General features: G+C 50.8%; 1 protein-coding gene across 6 annotated transcripts in view; it reads left to right on the top strand.

Moving 5' to 3' along the window:
- The window catches only part of LOC118217981 (signal-induced proliferation-associated 1-like protein 2), a 38,517-nt gene that overhangs the window by 5,976 nt on the left and 11,843 nt on the right, over window positions 1–20,698 (top strand). For 4 of the 6 annotated variants that reach the window (XM_035400256.1, XM_035400258.1, XM_035400259.1 and 1 more), the window contains exons 2-9: window positions 8,439–10,003; window positions 11,943–12,076; window positions 12,525–12,713; window positions 15,605–15,779; window positions 16,822–16,925; window positions 17,699–17,856; window positions 18,261–18,837; window positions 20,396–20,670. In XM_035400256.1, the coding sequence (XP_035256147.1) occupies window positions 8,722–10,003; window positions 11,943–12,076; window positions 12,525–12,713; window positions 15,605–15,779; window positions 16,822–16,925; window positions 17,699–17,856; window positions 18,261–18,837; window positions 20,396–20,670 (2,894 nt within the window). In that variant the 5' untranslated portion in view covers window positions 8,439–8,721. The remainder of the gene's footprint in view (window positions 1–8,438; window positions 10,004–11,942; window positions 12,077–12,524; window positions 12,714–15,604; window positions 15,780–16,821; window positions 16,926–17,698; window positions 17,857–18,260; window positions 18,838–20,395; window positions 20,671–20,698) is intronic. The other 2 variants (XM_035400257.1, XM_035400255.1) reach the window with 1 other exon arrangement.

Here is a 20,698-nt window from a genome sequence, read left to right as displayed (position 1 = left end):
CGCGTCTACTAAATGCCAGTAATGTAATGTAAAATGTGTGACTGGGTCTATAATAGTCTCCATTGGGGAAGGGAGGACATACTGATCCAGCAGCTGTCCCTCTTGTGCAGATTTGGGTTATAGAGGTGAATTACTCTCTGTCTTCTGGTGTTTGGGTGTAGATTGTTGGTTTTCTGGGTAGCCCACCATTTGGGCATGTCTGGTCAGGTCATTCTGTTTAGGCTAGATGCCAATAGGCTTTGGCATTTTCCTTTATCACGCGGAGCGGGGACATGTTTACAGTTATGTAACACTGTTCATGTTTGGAAAATGTTTTTTTAATCCCACGCAGAGTTGGTTTAGTGTCAGAGATTCAGTGCTGGGGGCGCATCGCTGGATCTCACACTTGTGTTGGATGTGCTTTTCGGGAGAGCCTGGTAACGGCACCGGGGCTCAGACATGACCAGACGAGTCACACGCATGACCAGACGTGTCACAGGTGTGTCGCTCTGTACTCCGTCTGGGGGCAAGCATGTCCCGCAGGAACACGCGGCCATGGTCAGCTCCAGTGCGGCTGTTGCGTGTGGTTAATGTGTCCTGTCAGTACGGGTCTGGCAGGTATGTTTAATGCTGACGGCTTGCTAGTCGTTGTCATTTTCTCTCCCAGAGAATGACCCTTTGGCTAGACGCTGTGTGAAGACCTGCATTTCCCGCAGCCGGTAGGCTTGGACGGTCCACGTGCCCTGTGACATATGATCTGTGCCCTATACCTTATGTGCACTGCCCTGTGCTCTGTGCCCTGTGCCTTATGCCCTGTACCCTATGCTCTGTGCCCTGGGCCCTATGCCCTATGATCTGTGCCCTATGCCCTATGTGCACTGTCCATGGCCATCAGGCTGCTGCTGTTCCTCAGGGCACGGGAGAGGCACTGTCACTCAGAGCTCATCATGTCTGAGCCTGCTGCCTAGCAACGGGGCAGAGCAGCATGGCCGGGTTCTCTGGGGGCTGGAGTGAGGCGGTGATGTCACACATGGTTATGGGGTGACAGGAGAGAGAAAAAAGGCCCCTGCCCCGTGCTTCAATGTGTTAAAGTTTTATAATTCAGACTCAGTCTGGTCTTACTGTGGGGAGAGATCAGCCTCAGTCTGGTCATACTGTGCAGAGAGATCAGCCTCGTTCTGGTCATACTATGGGGACAGATCAGCCTCAGTCTCGTCTTACTGTGGGGAGAGATCAGCCTCAGTGCTGCCTTACTGTAGGGAGAGCTCAGCCTCAGTCTGGTCATACTGTGGGGAGAGATCAGCCTCAGTCTAGCCTCACTGTGGGGAGAGATCAAACTCAGTCTAACCTTATTGTGGGGAGAGATCAGTTGTGTGTTTACTCTGTGGGAGGATATGTCTGACCTATACCTGTGATGGAAAGATACTTTGACCTGGGGTCATTTCCCCTAGGAAATGTACTACCGCCTGAAGTTATGCCGGTCTGATTCTGCTCTTAGTATTTTGCATAATATATGATAATCAGTTGGAGCCTGTGTGACAAGACTGCATTTACTGTGTACAAAATGTAGAACCTTGAGATGTCTCTTGGGGTGGGTGGTCACTGACTGTCCCTCAATTGAGGCTGTTGATCCTTCTCCTAATAGAATTGCACATTTTTCTTCTTTTGATAGGGAAATTAAATTATTCATAATTTGGGATAATTTGTGGAAATAAAAAAAAAAAAAAAAGTGTAAATATTTTCTGCAAGTATGGAGGATGTGCATCCCTGTATCCACTTCTCCTTACAGTCTGTCTCTGTCCCTCTGATAAAGCTAAAGCAGACTGTGTTTTTGAAAGACACAAGAATTTCTGCTGGTGAGGATTTGCTGGTTGCCCTGGAGTCTTTTCTCGTGTTAAAAGGGTGAAGTCACTGCTGTGCCATTGTTTCACCTCATTCAGCCCCTGTGACTGTGGGTGGAAATCCTGTTTACTCTTTTTGGAAAATGAAACAGGATTTCAGTCTGAAAAGGGGCTTTTCCTGCTATGCGTTTCATATGTAGGCACGAGTGATTTGCTGTGTTAGTTCTGCATGTTTTAGTTCATTCATAATATTTATTCCCTCTTCATTGTAAGGGTCAATAAGGACAGCTGTGGAGATTTTGTCTGATTGGCTGTGCTGAAGAGTGGAGGCTGTGCATCGGCTGTTGTATTTACTCGTGTGCGTGCATGCATGTGTGTGGGTGGGTGGGTGTGTGTGCGTGTGTACGTGTGTGCATGCATGTGTGTGTGTGTGTGTGTGTGTGTGAGAGAGAGGGAGAGATAAAGAGGCTCTGTTCCCCTGCAGAGGGAAATATGCAGCCTCAGCATATCTGCAGTTTACACACATTACTCTTGTGTTGAGAGCCAGATTCCTCTCCCCTGCTAGGGGAGCAGAATGTGGGCTTTCTGAGCGCGTGCTTGCATGCATGTGTGTGTGCATATAGGCCCTGTGCAGGGAGTGTGCAGTGTCTGCAGGCAGTGTATACAGACAGTGTACAGTGTGCAGGCAGTGTGTAGTGCATACAGAGTGTGTAGTGTACAGTGTGCAATGTGTGTACACTACACCACAGTATCACCCAGCTTGCCTTCATTTCCACAGCTTTACTTCCCAAACCTCCCCCACACCCCCCACCTCCCACCCCCCCACACCCCCCTTCCCACTCCGCCTGTGGTCCAGTCCAGAGCCTGCCTGCGTCTCACAGAGCTCTGCTTAAGGTCACCTGATGTGACGGCCAGCGGTATCATAACCGCGCTGTCACCCGAGACCTTTGGTTGGGCAGCGCTGTCACACGGGAGCTGTTGCCGTGGTGACCCGCGGCATGCCCAGACGAGCGCACGCGGCTCCCAGTGGGAGGCTGCGCTGAGTTAACGAGGCCTTCTCCAGCGCCCGCGTCTTCCTCCATTACGCGCGGGGCCGCGGTGATTTGACTGGCGCTGAATCAGACGAGCCTCAGCCTGGCTGCTGGCCTCCGTCTGCCTGGAGAGAAGATGTGTGGCTGCAAGTCTGCGTTTACCTTCTGCTCTGCAGGGGTAGGGTACGGGTAGAGTTTGGGTTTGGGTTAGGGTTTGGCTTTGGGTGGAGTTTGTGTTTGGGTTTGGGTAGAGTTTGGGTAGGGTTTGGGTTTGGGTAGGGTTAGGGTGGAGTTTGGGTTTCTATTTGGGTTAGTGTTAGGGTTTGGGTAGAGTTTGGGTTTGGTGTAGGGTTAGGGTAGAGTTTGGGTTTGTTTTTGGGTTAGGGTTAGGGTAGAGTTTGGGTTTGTATTTGGGTTAGGGTTTGGGTAGAGTTTGGGTTTGGGTTAGGGTAGAGTTTGGGTTTGTTTTTGGGTTAGGGTTAGGGTTCGGGTAGAGTTTGGGTTTGGTGTAGGGTTAGGGTTAAGTTGCCTGGGGATCTGGCTGAGGTGTGCGTGTACCTTCCACTCTGTAGGACTGGACTATGCTGCAGTTCTTTCAGATTCCTGTGAAACCTGCAGACAGGTGAGCCTCAGGGCTTCTGCCCTGTGCTAATATCGCAGCTCCCTGTGAAGACCAGTAATAATAACATTCATAACGGTGACCACGGCAACAGGGATCATATCCAAATCTATTTATGACACATTTTCATCTCGGCTGAGATCCCAAGAAGCTTCATAGTGGAACATTTGTGGCACCAAACACCCCTCCTGCAGAAACCTGCTTTCCATGGAAACACGCAGCAGTCCCAGCCCCCCCTCCCCAGCCCCCAGAGCCCCGACCCCCTCCCCCTCAGCCCCCTGCCTGCGCTGTCCCCCCACCCTGTTTAATCCTCAGCTTTCTCAAAGGGTGCTGCTGTCTCTCTGGAGATGCATGATATTACTGCAGATTAACAGTGAGCAAATCTAAAAATCTAAATGACTGCATTAAATGACTAATTAAGGTAAATTCATGCCCTCCCTTATTCACTAAAATCAGAGGCGGCGGTGGGTGGGGGGGGGGGGGGGGGGGGGGTGTATCAGGTGTTCTAGGCCTTGGTCACAGTGTGTGTGACATGGACCCCCCCAGACTCGTGTGATGCCTGAAGGGAAGGATTATGGTGCCGACAGCTGTTACCGCTGAAACAAAGCCATGAATAAGCACTGCTGCTGTTCAGTAAACACAATGACTGCTGAAAGAAATGTTTGTCTCATTTGCACAAAATCTCATTATTCAGTCTGCAAACACACACGCACATGCACAGATGCACACACGAACAGACATGTATGGATGCATGCACGCAAGCACACACACACACACACCCGTACACACACGCATGCACACACAGTGTTCAGGATGCTCAGATGTTCAGGCCGCTGGGGAAGGAGGGGAGCTGGGTTTCCCAGGCCCCAGAGCGCTGGCAGTAAAAGCATGAGATCCCCAATTTAAGCAATTAAAATCCCCAAATTAATTAGTCCTACAGTGTAATTGCAAGAGTTTCCTGAAGCACGGTTTGGCAACACTCCCACTGTCTTCTATTCAGCAGTCTCCTTCACTCTGACCCACTTTATACAGACAGAGTGTGTGTGTGTGAGAGAGAGAGTGTGTGTGTGTGTGTGTGTGAGTGCACGTGTGTGAGTGGGAGTGTGAGTGCGTGAGTGTATGTACGTATGTGTGTGTGTGTACGTGTACGTGTGTGTGCGTACATTAATTTAATTTTTTCCCCTACAAATGCTGTACATGTACATGAGCTTTCACTTAGCTGTGCAGTTTGCTCTTCTGAAGCTCTCTGCAATACTAAACTGCAGCACCTCCTTCAGTGAGACATAATCAAAACACTTTTGCATGAAGTTACACTGAAGAAGTTCTATGAAACACAATTTTGCTGAAGCTGTTATATGAAACGCTAGTTTCCAAAGCTGTCTTATTCAAAACACTAGTTTGCTGAAGCTGTGTGTTATATAAAACACTAGTTAACTGAAGTTGTGTGCTATAAGAAACACTAGTTAACTGAAGTTGTTTGTTGTATGAAACACTAGTTTGTTGAAGCTGTTCGTTGTTTGAAACAGTAGTTTACTGAAGCTGTTTGTTCGAAAAGGTGGTTGGCTGAAGCCGTTATGAAACACTAGTTTGCTGAAGTTGTTGTTTGAAACGGTAGTTTGCTGAAGCTGTTCTACAGAACACTAGTGTGCTGAAGTTGGTTATTGTTTGAAATGGCAGTTGGCTGAAGCTGTTTGTTGTATGAAACACTAGCTTGCTGAAGCTGTTTGTTGTTTGAAACGGTAGTTGGCTGAAGCTGTTGTTTGTAACGGTAGTTGGCTGAAGCTGTGTGTCAGGCTATATGAAACATTAGTTTGCTGAAGCTGTGTGCTATATGAAACATTAGTTTTCTGAAGCTGTGTGCTGTGTGAAACGCTGTGCCCATTATGACAAGCTATTCATATTCCCCTGTTAGAATCAGGCCATGATGCCGCAGGATTATTTTAAGACCTGGTGGAACTTCTGGGTCAGAGTGGACAGTCTCTGTCTCAGAGGCAGAAATGAGTTCATTGCTGTAATTAGCCTGCTCTCCTCTGTGCACTGCTAATGATGATAACCACTCCATCTGCGACAGAGGCGCACTGACGACTGAGAACTGCGTCTCCTGCTCACCTCCTCAACCCTGAGAACCACGTCTCCTGCTCACCTCCTCAACGCTCCGAGATCGTTTCACAGAGCAGAGAGAACCGACTGACTGACTGTGTGACTGAGTAACTCCCCACACAGACACAGAAAAATCAACTGACCTAAAAAATAAATCCAAAAAAACCTGCTGACTAAATTTCCATTCTTCAGTTTTATTGGAATAGTAATGAACATGTGTCATTGGAATACAATTTATTACGCGTCTAAACCTTCATTTTGTCCTTAATAACATGTTGCTCGCAGGCAGATAACCGTGGGCGTGAGTTGTCCTGACGGTGCAGGCGTGTTCCATGTGGGGGGGGGGGGTGGGGGGTGAGTTAATATGACACAGGCCATGCGTCAGCAGGGAGCTGCTCACCAGCGGGGCGCCCTGTTTTGATTGGGCCTTCCGCTCGGGTTCGCAGTTCCGCACACGAGGAACGGCGGAGACGATGAGGCCATCACAGCTGCTTTTTCTTCTGCAGGATCAGCCTGTGCACCTCCGCAGAGGGCACAGCTGGGGTGTTACAGGCTGCGTTCAGACCCATCTGCTCAGGAGCTGCACTGACATTAACATGGAGCCGTGCTTCTGGAAGCATCCACTCCTCTCCTCATCAGCCGGACTCTGGGAGCGTTTATAGACGCTTTCACCATTACCCTCTACTTAAGACGAGGAGATTTAGGCTTGACTCCATTTCCGTGGGAATCTGAGATATTCTGGCAGTGGAAACTACAGAGAGAGAGAGAGAGCGGCTGACTAACTGCAGCTCCAGAGACTTCCTCTGAATCGTGTTTGCTGGGTCCCGTTAACGAAAGCGCAGGCTGTTATCATTGTTGTCTCAGATGCTCGTAATGGTGCATTTAGATTGGAGCCCTTTGAAAGTGTGCTTAACAGCATCGGGCCTTCTGATTGGTTGGACACGGCAGACAGTGAGACACTTGTAGCGCAGCGCTAATCTACATCTGGCCCACGTTGCCCTCGCGCCGCTCGCTGGCTTTGAACGGTGCGCTTGAGTAAACGGTGCCGGGCCGTGGCCCCGGGATTATGAATGGCTGCTGCTGCGTGGGTAAGATGTGGCAGGATGTAGTAATTCCAGGGGGAAAGGGCGCTTCCCTGCACATGTGGATCAGCTTCAGTCCCACATGGAGCGGGACCGGAGGGCTAGTGGGGAGGGGGAAGTGGGGGAATATGGGGGGGGGGGGGGGGTGCCTGGAGGAGGCGGGGAGGAATCGGGGGTTCATGGAATGATTTGATTTGATTTTTTCACGGTTGATGATTGTGTGGTACGGGACTGTTGGCTAATTCATCGCAGTATCTCTCAGTTTTTCAGCTGGACGGCCAGTCTGGAGGCCAGGGGGACCCCGAAATAAAAGATATGGTTTCTCTTACTCTGTTACACTGCAACTTTGTGTGTGTGTGTGCGTGTGTGCGTGCGTGCGTGCATGTGGACAGTATGGTAGTGCTAAAGGTAAAACTGCCCCCATCTCCCCTGTCTTGTTCTCAGACAGTAAACCTCATCAGTTGCTGTTAGCCCTGTTATTTCCAGCGGGTATTCTGGGATGCTGGCTTTGTTCCATGCAGCTTGGGCTTATGGGTAGAGCTTGTGCTTTCTCTTTAAATGCGCAGGATGTGCTGATTTTTGTATTAGTAGTATGCTGAGGCTCAGTGCTGCTGTTCAGTTACTGTACACAGCAGCGTCCCAAACCAGCACAGAAGCCTGACCAGGCGACGCTTGCGTTTAGGCTGAGATACCGTGTCTGTGTGCTAAGGGAGATGCTGAAATCTTGTGGGTGTGTCTCCTGTTAAGAGAGATGCTGAGGTTTGTGCATCACTCATGCAAACACAGTCTCTCTGAAACCTGTTCTGTATCTGTGTGTGTGAGAAAGAGCTGTACATCACTCATACAAACACAGTCTCTGTGAAACCTGTTCTGTATCTGTGTGTGTGAGAAAGAGCTGTACATCACTCATACAAACACAGTCTCTGTGAAACCTGTTCTGTATCTGTGTGTGTGAGAAAGAGCTGTACATCACTCATACAAACACAGTCTCACTGAAACCTGTTCTGTATCTGTGTGTGTGAGAAAGAGCTGTACATCACTCATACAAACACAGTCTCACTGAAACCTGTTCTGTATCTGTGTGTGTGAGAGAGCTGTACATCACTCATACAAACACAGTCTCTCTGAAACCTGTTCTGTATCTGTGTGTGTGAGAAAGAGCTGTACATCACTCATACAAACACAGTCTCTGTGAAACCTGTTCTGTATCTGTGTGTGTGAGAAAGAGCTGTACATCACTCATACAAACACAGTCTCTGTGAAACCTGTTCTGTATCTGTGTGTGAGAAAGAGCTGTACATCACTCATACAAACACAGTCTCTCTGAAACCTGTTCTGTATCTGTGTGTGTGAGAAAGAGCTGTACATCACTCATACAAACACAGTCTCACTGAAACCTGTTCTGTATCTGTGTGTGTGAGAAAGAGCTGTACATCACTCATACAAACACAGTCTCACTGAAACCTGTTCTGTATCTGTGTGTGTGAGAAAGAGCTGTACATCACTCATACAAACACAGTCTCTCTGAAACCTGTTCTGTATCTGTGTGTGTGAGAGCTGTACATCACTCATACAAACACAGTCTATCTGAAACCTGTTCTGTATCTGTGTGTGTGAGAAAGAGCTGTACATCACTCATACAAACACAGTCTCTCTGAAACCTGTTCTGTATCTGTGTTTGAGAAAGAGCTGTACATCACTCATGCAAACAGTCACTGAAACCTGTACTAATCTGCTGGATGTCCTGTTTCATCTAATGAGTGATTTCTCTCTCTCTCTCCCCCAGCAGATGGTGTGAAGCAGTGCGTCTCCTCGTCTGCTGACCGTGGCGCGAGTTCACTTCCCGCGAGCTTGAACCGTGACCTCTGACCTTACCATGGACAGGCAGTTCATCCCGCATCGCCCCGCCCTCTTCCTGTGAGTTATGGACGTGTGATAAGAGCTGACAGCTGGATGGTTGCTGGGTAGCGGAGCGGGCGTGTCCTCTCGTGAAGGCGGTAAGTGGCTGATGGCGGTGTAATGGGGCGGGACGGTGGGATTCTGCTTGCGGAGGACGCGGCGAGGGGAAAATGAGCGATCGGAGCCCCAGCACAGACAGAGCGAATCCGCCGGGGGGGGCGGGGGGGCACGCAAGCGTGCAGTCTGATGAGCCCCTCGCCAGAGCCACGGGCCCCCCCGGAAACAAGGCCAACGGGACGCCGGCTCGGCCCAAAATGGGGGTGCGAGCGAGGACATCCGATTGGCTCCCCAGGACAGAGGGCTGGGAGGGCCGGCCGCTGACCGACCGCGAGGCGGCGACGAGCTTTCAGAACGGCGCCCGCGGGGACGCCCCCCCGAACTCCGGCGACCCTGCGCTCCGATACTCGCTGGACAACCTCCTGAGCGTCCTCCCCGCCCGCGGGCTGCACCCCGTCCTGCAGCGGAGCAGCAGCGACGTCACCATCAGCGACATGGACGCCGACGACCCCGCCGACCGCCGCGCCCTCAACCCCAACACGGGCGCGTCTCTGCGCCGGGCGTACGGCAGCGCCTCCTCCATCGACCAGCAGGGCGTGTGTGAGGACGGGCTCCTCACCGCGCTGTGGGGGGGCCACGCCGACGCCCCGCCCGCCCGCGGCCCCTCCGCCCCCTCCCCCAGCCTGCAGACGGCCGCGCAGATCGCCCGCGGGGAGATCGCCATGGACGCCGCGCCCCCGCACGCGCACGAGCGGGAGAAGGCCGTCTGTCAGCGGCGGAGGGCGGACCCCTCCGAGACCGCCTCCCTGTTCCGGAAGCTGCGGGGCGGGCGGGGCGAGCAGGAGGGGGCGCGGCTCCCCGGCGAGCAGGACGGGGCGCGGCGGCGGCACGGAGCTCGGAAGTGCTTCGCTCACTACGACGTGCAGAGCGTCCTCTTCCACGTCGGCGAGGCGCTGGCCAATCGCGGCAGCCCGGGAAGGAGGAGGAACACCTCCACGGGGGCGTCGGCCGCCTCGCAGCACCCGCCCCCGGGGGGCGGGGCCCCGGCCGAGCCGGCGCGGGGAAGCCGCGAGGACCTGGGGGAGGATCGCGACGCGGACGAGGGCGACGGGAAGAGCAGCGAGCTGCTGCTCAGCTGCCCCTTCTTCCGCAACGAGGTCGGGGGCGAGGGCGAGAGGCGGATCTCGCTGTCCCGGGCCAGTGCCCCCCCGTACGGCGCCGGGGAGGGCTGCTCCTTCGAGTCCTCCCTCAGCTCCCACTGCACCAACGCGGGCGTGTCCGTGCTGGAGGTCCCGCGCGAGAACCAGCCCATACACCGGGAGAAGGTCAAGCGCTACATCATCGAGCACATAGACCTGGGGGCCTACTACTACCACAAGTACTTCTACGGGAAAGGTGAGGCTGTCCCACCTGTGGCAGGGAGGTTTGGGGTGTTTAGATGCTCTTTACAGGGAGGTTTGGGGTGTTTAGATGCTCTTTACAGGGAGGTTTGGGGTGTTTAGATGCTCTTTACAGGGGGGTTTGGGGTGTTTAGATGCCCTTTACAGGGGGGTTTGGGATGTTTAAATGCTCTTTACAGGGAGGTTTGGGGTGTTTAGATGCTCTTTACAGGGAGGTTTGGGGTGTTTAGATGCCCTTTACAGGGGGGTTTGGGATGTTTAAATGCTCTTTACAGGGAGGTTTGGGGTGTTTAGATGCTCTTTACAGGGAGGTTTGGGGTGTTTAGTGCCCTTTACAGGGGGGTTTGGGATGTTTAAATGCTCTTTACAGGGAGGTTTGGGGTGTTTAGATGCTCTTTGCAGGGAGGTTTGGGGTGTTTAGATGCTCTTTGCAGGGAGGTTTGGGGTGTTTAGATGCTCTTTGCAGGGAGGTTTGGGGTGTTTAGATGCTCTTTGCAGGGAGGTTTGGGGTGTTTAGATGCCATTTACAGGGGGGTTTGGGATGTTTAAATGCTCTTTACAGGGAGGTTTGGGGTGTTTAGATGCTCTTTGCAGGGAGGTTTGGGGTGTTTAGATGCTCTTTGCAGGGAGGTTTGGGTGTTTAGATGCCCTTTACAGGGAGGTTTGGGATGTTTAAATGCTCTTTACAGGGGGGTTTGGGATGTTTAAATGCTCTTTACAGGGAGGTTTGGGGTGTTTAGATGCTCTTTACAGGGAGGTTTGGGGTGTTTAGATGCCCTTTACAGGGGGGTTTGGGATGTTTAAATGCTCTTTACAGGGAGGTTTGGGGTGTTTAGATGCTCTTTGCAGGGAGGTTTGGGTGTTTAGATGCCCTTTACAGGGGGGTTTGGGGTGTTTAGATGCTCTTTACAGGGAGGTTTGGGGTGTTTAGATGCCCTTTACAGGGAGGTTTGGGGTGTTTAGATGCCCTTTACAGGGGGGTTTGGGGTGTTTAGATGCCATTTACAGGGAGGTTTGGGGTGTTTAGATGCCCTTTACAGGGGGGTTTGGGATGTTTAAATGCTCTTTACAGGGAGGTTTGGGGTGTTTAGATGCTCTTTGCAGGGAGGTTTGGGGTGTTTAGATGCCCTTTACAGGGAGGTTGAGGGTGTTTGGGCACTTTGTTTGTAATTTATATTTACTAATTTCTTTTCCTAAGCGTATGGGGTGTCTTACCACACATACACAAACACACACACCCGCACACATGCACGCACGCACGCACACACACAGACTGGCTGCAGCAGTTGAGCAGCTGCACACTCATAAATGTCATAAATGAGAGGCCTGAATTTTTTGTCAGCTTCCTAGTGCGCTGCTGATTGGCCTCATGTGGTCACATGGTCACATTATAGGTCAGAGTATCCATATTGACGTGTTGACTAAAGGATTTATGTTTGACCTCAAGCCCTAGGCTGAGGCTCTTAAAAGGCTGGTGGATTACACCGATCTCTTATGTGGGTTTAAGCTGTTATTGAATCCCTGTCGCCTTGGTTGTGTACCACATTAATTCCTGTTACCATGAATTTCAGCTTAACATAAACACAGCGGAAATCACGAACCAGTTCACAAAACCTCATAAAATAATTTTCTGTGATAGAATATACTTTTTGGACATAAAGGGAGGTGTATGAACAGGGAGGTGGAGTTTGGAGTGATTTACAATGGTCTGGTAATTATTATAGGCAGTGATATTGGAAAAAAAACTCTATTTTGGTAAATAAAAACAGAAGATTATTTTTAATTCCTTGTTAGTAACGTATTTGGCGCAGGATTTAACAAGCTCGCATTAAAATAGAGAAAGCTCCTGCAGTTCCAGCTGTAACCATTAGAGGGCGAAAGGGCAGAAAGCCAGTCGCGGCCGGTGATGCTGTTGGGTTCCTCTTCACCTGCAGAGCATCAGAACTACTTTGGCGTGGATGAGAACCTGGGACCCGTGGCGCTGAGCGTCCGTCGGGAGCGGCTGGAGGACGGCAGGAGTAAGGAGGGAACGCAGTACGCCTACCGCATCACCTTTAGAACCAGCGAGGTACTGCGCTACGCACAGCCCGGGCACAGGCAGAGCACAGCTCTACTGCACAGGGTTTACTGAGCACTGCTCTACTGCTCAGGTTTTAAAACACAGCTCTACTGCACAGGGTTTACACACCACTGCTCTACTGCACAGGGTCTACAGAGCACAGCTCTACTGCACAGGGTTTACACAGCACAGGTGTACTGCACAGGGTTTACATCTCAGCTCTTCTGCACAGGGTTTACACAGCACAGTTCTACTGCACAGGGTTTACAGAGCGCAGCTCTACTGCACAGGGTTTGCAGTACAGCCAGATACTATAGAGTCACACACATATACACATACTTTATATACACACAACATACTAAAATAATCTTTTGAAAAGTTGAATTCTGTCCTCCTCTCCCACAATCTCACTCGCTCCATCCCTCCCCCTTTCCCCCGCCCCGCCTCCCGGCTGCAGCTCACCGCTCTGAGGGGGGCCATCCTGGAGGACTCGGTCCCCTCCACAGCGCGGCACGGGACTGCCCGGGGGCTCCCGCTGAAGGAGGTGCTGGAGGAGGTGCTGCCCGAGCTGAACACACAGTGCCTCCGCCTGGCCCTGAGCTCCCCCCACGTCTCCCAGCAACTGGTCCGGCTCGACGAGCAGGGGGTGAGTGTTGGGGAACTGGGAGGAGAGTGGGATGCGGGGCTGGGGGGAGTGAGTGAAGGGGGGGGGGGGGTGAACCCCAAACCATGAGGCTCCATGAAGCCTGAGAAGCCCTAGCAACTGAAATGCTTATACCTAACTATGTTGTACATACCCATGCATGCTTACATATTGCTAAACCCTTGACTGCTGCTGCTGCTTCTACTGTTACTGTTCCTCGTTGTCCTCCTACTACCCCCTTTACTTCCTGTTTGGCTGATGACCTTATTGAGGTTGGGCACATCTGTTTGCATGATCACAGGGGGTATTAGAGCAAAAGGGAATCAGATGGTCACTATAAAACAAAAGGCCTTACAGCACAGAGAATGGCATTAGCCCTAAGGGACATGGCAGACTGAACCATAAAGCATTAACCAAGCGCAATATAAACAGCGTAAGATACAAGCTTACTGTAAATTATGTACTCTGCATGTAACAGTCACAGTATTACAGATATGTATCTGTGTGTGTATGAAAGAGAACACCACTTTAATTCAGATGGGCCTGTAGCAGTGCATGCTGGGCATTTTGGAATCAGACATGAATTTTCTCACTGTTCTGGAGTGAAATGGGACAGGATGGTGCGCTGTGATGAGTCTGTGCTCCTCTCAAAGCCTCACTATGTGATTTTTAATAATCCTCCGTGGGATTACGTGCGGAAAATAAGCCCTTCATTTTGTGCTTTTGATGTGCAGTAATGATGTTCTGCTCAGCAGACAGGGAACAGATCCTCTCTTGTTATGGTTATTATGTCTGTTAGACTGATTTCATCAGAGAGAAAGAGAGAGATTCTCATTCGATGTGAGCCACGTGCATGTAGAAACACGTGTACGCACGACGTACACACACACACACACACACACACTCACACATGCACACACACTCACACATGCACACACACACACTTATGGATGCACTCACACACACACACACACACACACACATGCGCACATATATACACACTCACAGATGCACACGTACACACACACACGCACGCACACACACTACTCACAGCAGCACAGTTGCGTACGTGCGCGTGTGGCAGGCCCTCCATCTGCGTGCTTGTATGACAGATGTGTGTCATCACTGGCGCTGATTGAAACGGAGACGCGAGATCAGTGATTGCCCGGTGATTTAGCGAGTTTCCGGTCCCTAATCTGCGACAGTTTGCCTCAAGCCTAAAGTCTCCATGGCAACAGCGTGCTGGTACCACCTGACCTGCGGGAGGGAGACGCGTGTCCTGCAGAAAATGGCGGCGACTGGCTGAACAGAACATTCAGAACATTCCGCTGTTTCAGAACTGCGTCAAAGTGCCACTCTGATCTCCACCGTGGATCTACAGAGCTCTGTCTTTATTTAACACTGTGTACTGTATGGACTGTGCACCTTTATATTTAACACAGTGTACAGTACAGACTGTGCTTCTTTATATTTAACACAGTGTACAGTACAGACTGTGCTTCTTTATATTTAACACAGTGTACAGTACAGACTGTGCATCTTTGTATTTAACACAGCGTACAGTACCAACTGCGTATTTTTTATATTTAACAGCGTATACAGTGCAGACTATATGTTTATATGTTTGATATGGAAGACCTGCATTCTTTCAGTTACCCTTGACCTTATTTTTCATTCATAGTTTTTTTATTTAAAGAATTTTGTCATTTGTTCATTGAAAGTGTAAGCACACTGTGTGCTTTTTAAAGACCATTCCTCATACACAAGTGTCTTGTGTACCAGCACACACCTAACACCGTGTGCATTGCTACATGCAGTATCAGATGTTATCCTTTTTTCTTCTGGGGTTATGATAAAATGACTCTTGTAGTTGCGGAGGGAACATCAGGGCATTCTGATTGGCTGCTGTCGACGTGGCTGTGCAGCAGCAGTAATGACCCTGATTAAACAGGGAGGCCCAGTGAGCTGTTATTCACACAGCCGCAGTGCGTGTTAGATGTAAAGATTCCCGTTGCTGCAGATTAGTGTTAATCGGGCCCCCTGGCGTGCAGCGGACGAGCGGGCTGCCACTTCCTGCCCTCCATGGCGACGGTGGGCAAGGGAACCTCAGCTGACTGAAGTGCTGGTCAGAGCTCTGGAACTTTCACAGACTTTACAGGGATCTCTGATAGACAGAAGCCTGAAGGAAACTGTGTTAACATTCCCAGTTGGCCACTGCCACCAGATAAAGACTTTGCTGTAACAGGCGGCTGATATACAGTATAACTGTGCTCTTGCAGTGGTGGTTAATTTAGCTCTTCTGATTGGTGTGTGCTTGTAGTGGTGATTAATTGGGCTCTTGTGATTGGCGCGTGATTGCAGTGGTGGTTAGTGGGGCTCTTTGGAGATGTGCATGATTGCAGTGGCGGGTAGTGGTGCTCTTCTGATTGGTGTGTGATTGCAGTGGTGATTAATTGGGCTCTTCTGATTGGTGTGTGATTGCAGTGGTGGTTAATGTGGTTCTTCTGATTGGTGTGTGATGATTTGTGGGGCTCTTCTGATTGATGTGTGGTGATTAATGGGGCTCTTCTGATTGGTGTGTGGTGATTAATGGGGCTCTTCTGATTGGTGTGTGGTCATTAATGAGGCTCTTCTGATTGGTGTGTGGTGATTAATGGGGCTCTTCTGTTTGGCGTGTGGTCATTAATGGGGCTCTTCTGATTGGTGTGTGGTGATTAATTGGGCTCTTCTGATTGGTGTGTGACTGCAGTGGTGATTAATGGGGGTCTTCTGATTGGTGTGTGGTCATTAATGGGGCTCTTCTGATTGGTGTGTGACTGCAGTGGTGATTAATGGGGCTCTTCTGATTGGTGTGTGTGATTAATTGGACCCTTCTGATTGGTGTGTGACTGCAGCTGAGTTTCCAGCACAAGGTGGGGGTGCTGTACTGCCGGGCGGGGCAGAGCACGGAGGAGCAGATGTACAATAACGAGAGCGCTGGCCCGGCCTTCACACAGTTCCTGGACCTGCTGGGACAGACAGTCCGACTGAAGGGCTTCAGCAAGTACAGAGCGCAGCTGGACAACAAGAGTAAGAGCTGCGCATACACACTGCACGTACACTACTACACACATAATATACACACTGCACGTACGCATACTACACACACAATGCACACACTGCACGTACACTACTACACACATCATATACACACTGCACATACAGTACTACACACACTGTACGTACACTACTACACACATAATGCACACACTGCACATACAGTACTACACACACTGCACGTACACATACTGCACACACACTGCACACGCGTTACACACATGCACACACACACAGCCCTGTTCCTCTGTGTAACTGCAGAGTAACCAGCCGTGTTCCTCTGTGTAACTGCAGAGTAACCAGCCGTGCTCCTCTGTGTAACTGTACAGTAACCAGCCCTGTTCCTCTGTGTAACTGTAGAGTAAGGAGCCCTGTTCCTCTGTGTAACTGTACAGTAACCAGCCCTGATCCTCTGTGTAACTGTACAGTAACCAGCCCTGATCCTCTGTGTAACTGTACAGTAACCAGCCCTGATCCTCTGTGTAACTGTACAGTAACCAGCCCTGTTCCTCTGTGTAACTGTAGAGTAAGGAGCCCTGTTCCTCTGTGTAACTGTAGAGTAACCAGCCCTGATCCTCTGTGTAACTGTAGAGTAACCAGCCCTGTTCCTCTGTGTAACTGTAGAGTAAGGAGCCCTGTTCCTCTGTGTAACTGTAGAGTAAGGAGCCCTGTTCCTCTGTGTAACTGTACAGTAACCAGCCCTGATCCTCTGTGTAACTGTACAGTAACCAGCCCTGATCCTCTGTGTAACTGTACAGTAACCAGCCCTGATCCTCTGTGTAACTGTACAGTAACCAGCCCTGATCCTCTGTGTAACTGTACAGTAACCAGCCCTGATCCTCTGTGTAACTGTACAGTAACCAGCCCTGATCCTCTGTGTAACTGTACAGTAACCAGCCCTGATCCTCTGTGTAACTGTACAGTAACCAGCCCTGATCCTCTGTGTAACTGTACAGTAACCAGCCCTGATCCTCTGTGTAACTGTACAGTAACCAGCCCTGATCCTCTGTTGCAGCTGATTCTACAGGGACCCACTCCTTGTACACCACTTATAAGGACTATGAGCTCATGTTCCATGTGTCCACCATGCTCCCCTACACACCCAATAACAGACAGCAGGTGAGTGCACTGTGCCTCCGGACTGTGTGTGTGTGTGGGTGAGTGTGTGTGAGAGAATGTGTGAGTGTGTCTGTGTGTGTGTGTGTGTGTCCGTGTGGGTGGGTGGGTGTGTGTGAGAGAATGTGTGTTTGTGAGTGTGTGGGTGGGTGTGTGTGAGAGAATGTGTGTGTGTGTGTATGTGTGTGTGAGTGTGTCTGTGTGTCTGTCTGTGTGTGTGTGGGTGGGTGAGTGTGTGTCCCTTGCTGGCCCTGGGGGTTTGATTGGCAAGTGCAGATTGCTGGGCCAGTTATCATACCTGCAGTTTACGCACCTGCCAATCTTCCCCAGCTCAGAATAACCGGCATGTCTGCAGGCAGCGTTGCCGTGGTGACGGCACCTTATGCAGGTGTTAATTATTACGGCCTGGGGATGGTCTGATTAGTGGAATTAATTGGATGGTTGCCGATGTGAGCAGGGTGTGGATAAGACTGATTAATAAACCAATTAAGCAGTGTCCTGGATGTTGGACACGCCCACTGCAGCTCACCCCAGTCTCAGACAGGCCTGCTCACAGTGATGACAGGACTTAGAACATTCCAGAACCATGTCCCTGGCAGGCTGCTTCCTGTACACAGGGTCAGAGGTCACTCAGACGAGAGGAAGTGAGTCAGGAGTCACTGGCAGCAACAAGGGGGGTCCCTCTGGGACTGGTGGGGTTCAGAGCTGATGTCTGGATGCAGGGTGAGCAGAGCAGGGTTTAGGGTTTTAATATCTTCCTTTCTCGCTGTGTGTAGCTTTTGCGCAAACGGCACATAGGAAATGACATCGTCACCGTGGTGTTCCAGGAGCCCGGAGCCCTCCCCTTCACCCCCAAAAACATCCGCTCCCATTTCCAGCACATCTTCATCATCGTCAGAGTCCACAACCCCGGCACTGAGAGTGTGTGCTACAGGTAAGAGTGTGTTACACCTGCACTGAGAGTGTGTGTTCCAGGTAAGAGTGTGTTACACCTGTACTGAGAGTGTGTGTTCCAGGTAAGGGTGTGTGCTTCAGGTAAGAGTGTGTTTAATCATATGACACGTTTACCAAACAGCTTTATATTCAATTATCTTTCATTATTCATTTACTGAGGTGTCCTCACCCAGGTAACAAAAAAATTTTTTGCTTTCTGGCTTTATGCATTTGGATATTTACTAAAGCAGGTCAGGTGATCTGCCTTTAGCTCAAAGGTGCATCAACAGTGCCCCATCCAGGATGTGAACCTGCAACCTCTGAGTTAGTCTTTACGGTCAGGACCGGTGTGGTTATTATTCTGTCAGTGGTGCTGTGTCAGACCCACGATTTTCTCCCCCCCAGTGTGGCGGTGTCGCGGTCTAAAGACGTCCCCCCCTTTGGCCCCCCCATCCCCAAGGGGGTGACCTTCCCCAAGTCGGCCGTGTTCCGGGACTTCCTGCTGGCCAAGGTGATCAACGGCGAGAATGCCGCGCACAAGTCAGAGAAGTTCCGCGCCATGGCCGCCCGCATGAGGCAGGAGAGCCTGCGCGACCTGGCCGCCAACTTCGCCAGCGGCGCCGCCGTCGACTCGGGCGCCAAGTTCAGCTTCATCTCGCTGGGCGCCAAGAGGAAGGAGAAGACCCGCCCCCGCCACGGCGCCCACCTCTTCAGCGTCGGCGCCATCACCTGGAGCGTCCTGGCCCGAGACTTCGCCCGGTCCGCCCACCTGGAGAGCCTGCTGGCCGTCTCCAACGAGTTCATCGTGCTGATCGAGGAGGAGTCCGGGAACGTGGTCTTCAACTGCTCCTGCCGCGACGTGATTGGCTGGAGCTCGGCGGCCCTGAGCCTCAAGATCTTCTACGAGCGTGGAGAATGCGTCATGATCTCTGCTCTGGAGGACTGCCAGGAGGACATCAGGGAAATAGTTCAGCGTTTGGAGGTGTGTCTGTGTGTGTGTGTGTGTGTGTGTGTGTGCGCACATGCGTACATGCGTGTGTGTGTGTCTATGTGTGCGTGCGTGTGTGTGTGTGCATGTAAGTGCGTGTGTGTGTGTGTTTGGTTGCTGATTGTGTGTGTGGTGTGGGTATATGTGTGTGTGTTCGGTTGCTGATTTTGTCTGTGTCTTTTTTTGTTACTTCATAATGCAATTTCTTCCATAATCCCCAGTAGGTTGGCCTGTGTACAGTATGCGGGTATTTTATTTGTCTGAGATCATTGGCTGAGGTTATTTTTGACCTTCTGGGCTAAACATGGCCGCTTCCTCCAGAGAGCTGGGCAGGAAGTAAATCAGTGTGTGGGTTGTTTATGAAGGAGCAGATTATTGGCTGCCTTTCAGAAAGGCTTTTTCTGTTTGATGAGTGGGGAGGAAGGGAGGGAGCCAATCGCTCGGCATTCCTCAGTCTGTGGACTGCTACTGGAATGGCCCCCTGCAATTAAACGTAATATTTCATTCTGTGGGTTGTGTTACCCCAGTCAACTTGTGTTTAACAGCCTCTGGGAGCTGACAGACCTGTGATGTTTAGTGTTCTGTGGAAACCGGGCCTTATTGTGTTTGCCAGTAAACAGGGACCTATCGACCCTGATAAACCACACTGCAGCCTGTAATTCATCATATGGAGTCCTCACCCAAATCTTTTACAGCATTCACGCTGCACAGAGCCTGTTAACCTGGGGGCAGTTTGAGTTTGATTTGTAGAAATGTGTTTTCTTTAGGCAACAGGAATTTCAACTTAAACTTCAGCTTTAATTGCACATGTGCACGCATGCACACACAAAAGTCTTGTGTGTTCACAGCACCGTGGTGTGGGTGCTAAGAATCTGTGGAAAGTGTGTGCACGTCATCATTTAGGAAAATAAGCCTTCAGAAGCATGTAGGACAGCATGTAGGAGAGCCTATACGAAATGGTAATTTTAAACTGTTTGTGCTGCAGTTCTTCGGTTCAGTGTCTAATGAGGGAAAATAATTTTTTGACAAAATGCAAATCTATATTCTCCAGTGCATAAATAAAAAATAAAAAACAGGAAAGACGATGAATGTGCTGTAGAGTGCTCTTGTGTGAGAGCTGTCCTTATCCCAGTGGCTTTGATCCTTTAAGGAAACACTTCTGTGTGACGAGCACAGACATCATTCACTGCCTTTATTTTCATATGAAACCCTTTCTGAAAGTCTGTTATTTCAAACTTCCCGCAACTCCCCCCCTCTCCACACCGTTCTCTCTCTACGCTCCTCTCTGTCTAAATTTCTCTCCTTTTAAACTCTTCTCTTTCTCTAAACTTCTCTCTTCCCTAACTTTCTGTCTGTAAACTCCAGAGGCTCCTCCCCTTGTAGAACTCTAAATGTGGTGACTGTGTTTCAGTAGCATAACTCTCCCCTGTGCTGCAGACTATGTTTCAGTAGCGCATCTTGCCCCTGTGCTGCAGACTGTGTTTCAGTAGCACATCTTGCCCCTGTGCTGCAGACTGTGTTTCAGGTCGCGCTTCTCTTCCCTGTGCTCCAGGTTGTTTCTCGCGGCTGTGAGACTGTGGAGATGACTCTGCGCAGGAACGGGCTGGGCCAGCTGGGTTTCCATGTCAACTTCGAGGGCATCGTGGCGGACGTGGAGCCGTTCGGCTTCGCCTGGCAGGCGGGGCTCCGGCAGGGCAGCCGGCTGGTGGAGATCTGCGCCGTTGCCGTGGCTACGCTGACACATGAGCAGATGATTGATCTGCTGCGCACCTCAGCGACCGTGAACGTGGTGATCATCCAGCCACAAGAGGATGGTACACCAAGGAGGTATGATCTGCCCTGCCCCGCCCCGCCT

Source organism: Anguilla anguilla, chromosome 18 (assembly GCF_013347855.1).
Source record: "Anguilla anguilla isolate fAngAng1 chromosome 18, fAngAng1.pri, whole genome shotgun sequence".
Lineage (NCBI taxonomy): Eukaryota > Metazoa > Chordata > Actinopteri > Anguilliformes > Anguillidae > Anguilla > Anguilla anguilla.
The sequence above is the reverse complement of the archived record's forward strand: the minus strand, read 5'-3'. Positions and strand labels throughout refer to the sequence as shown.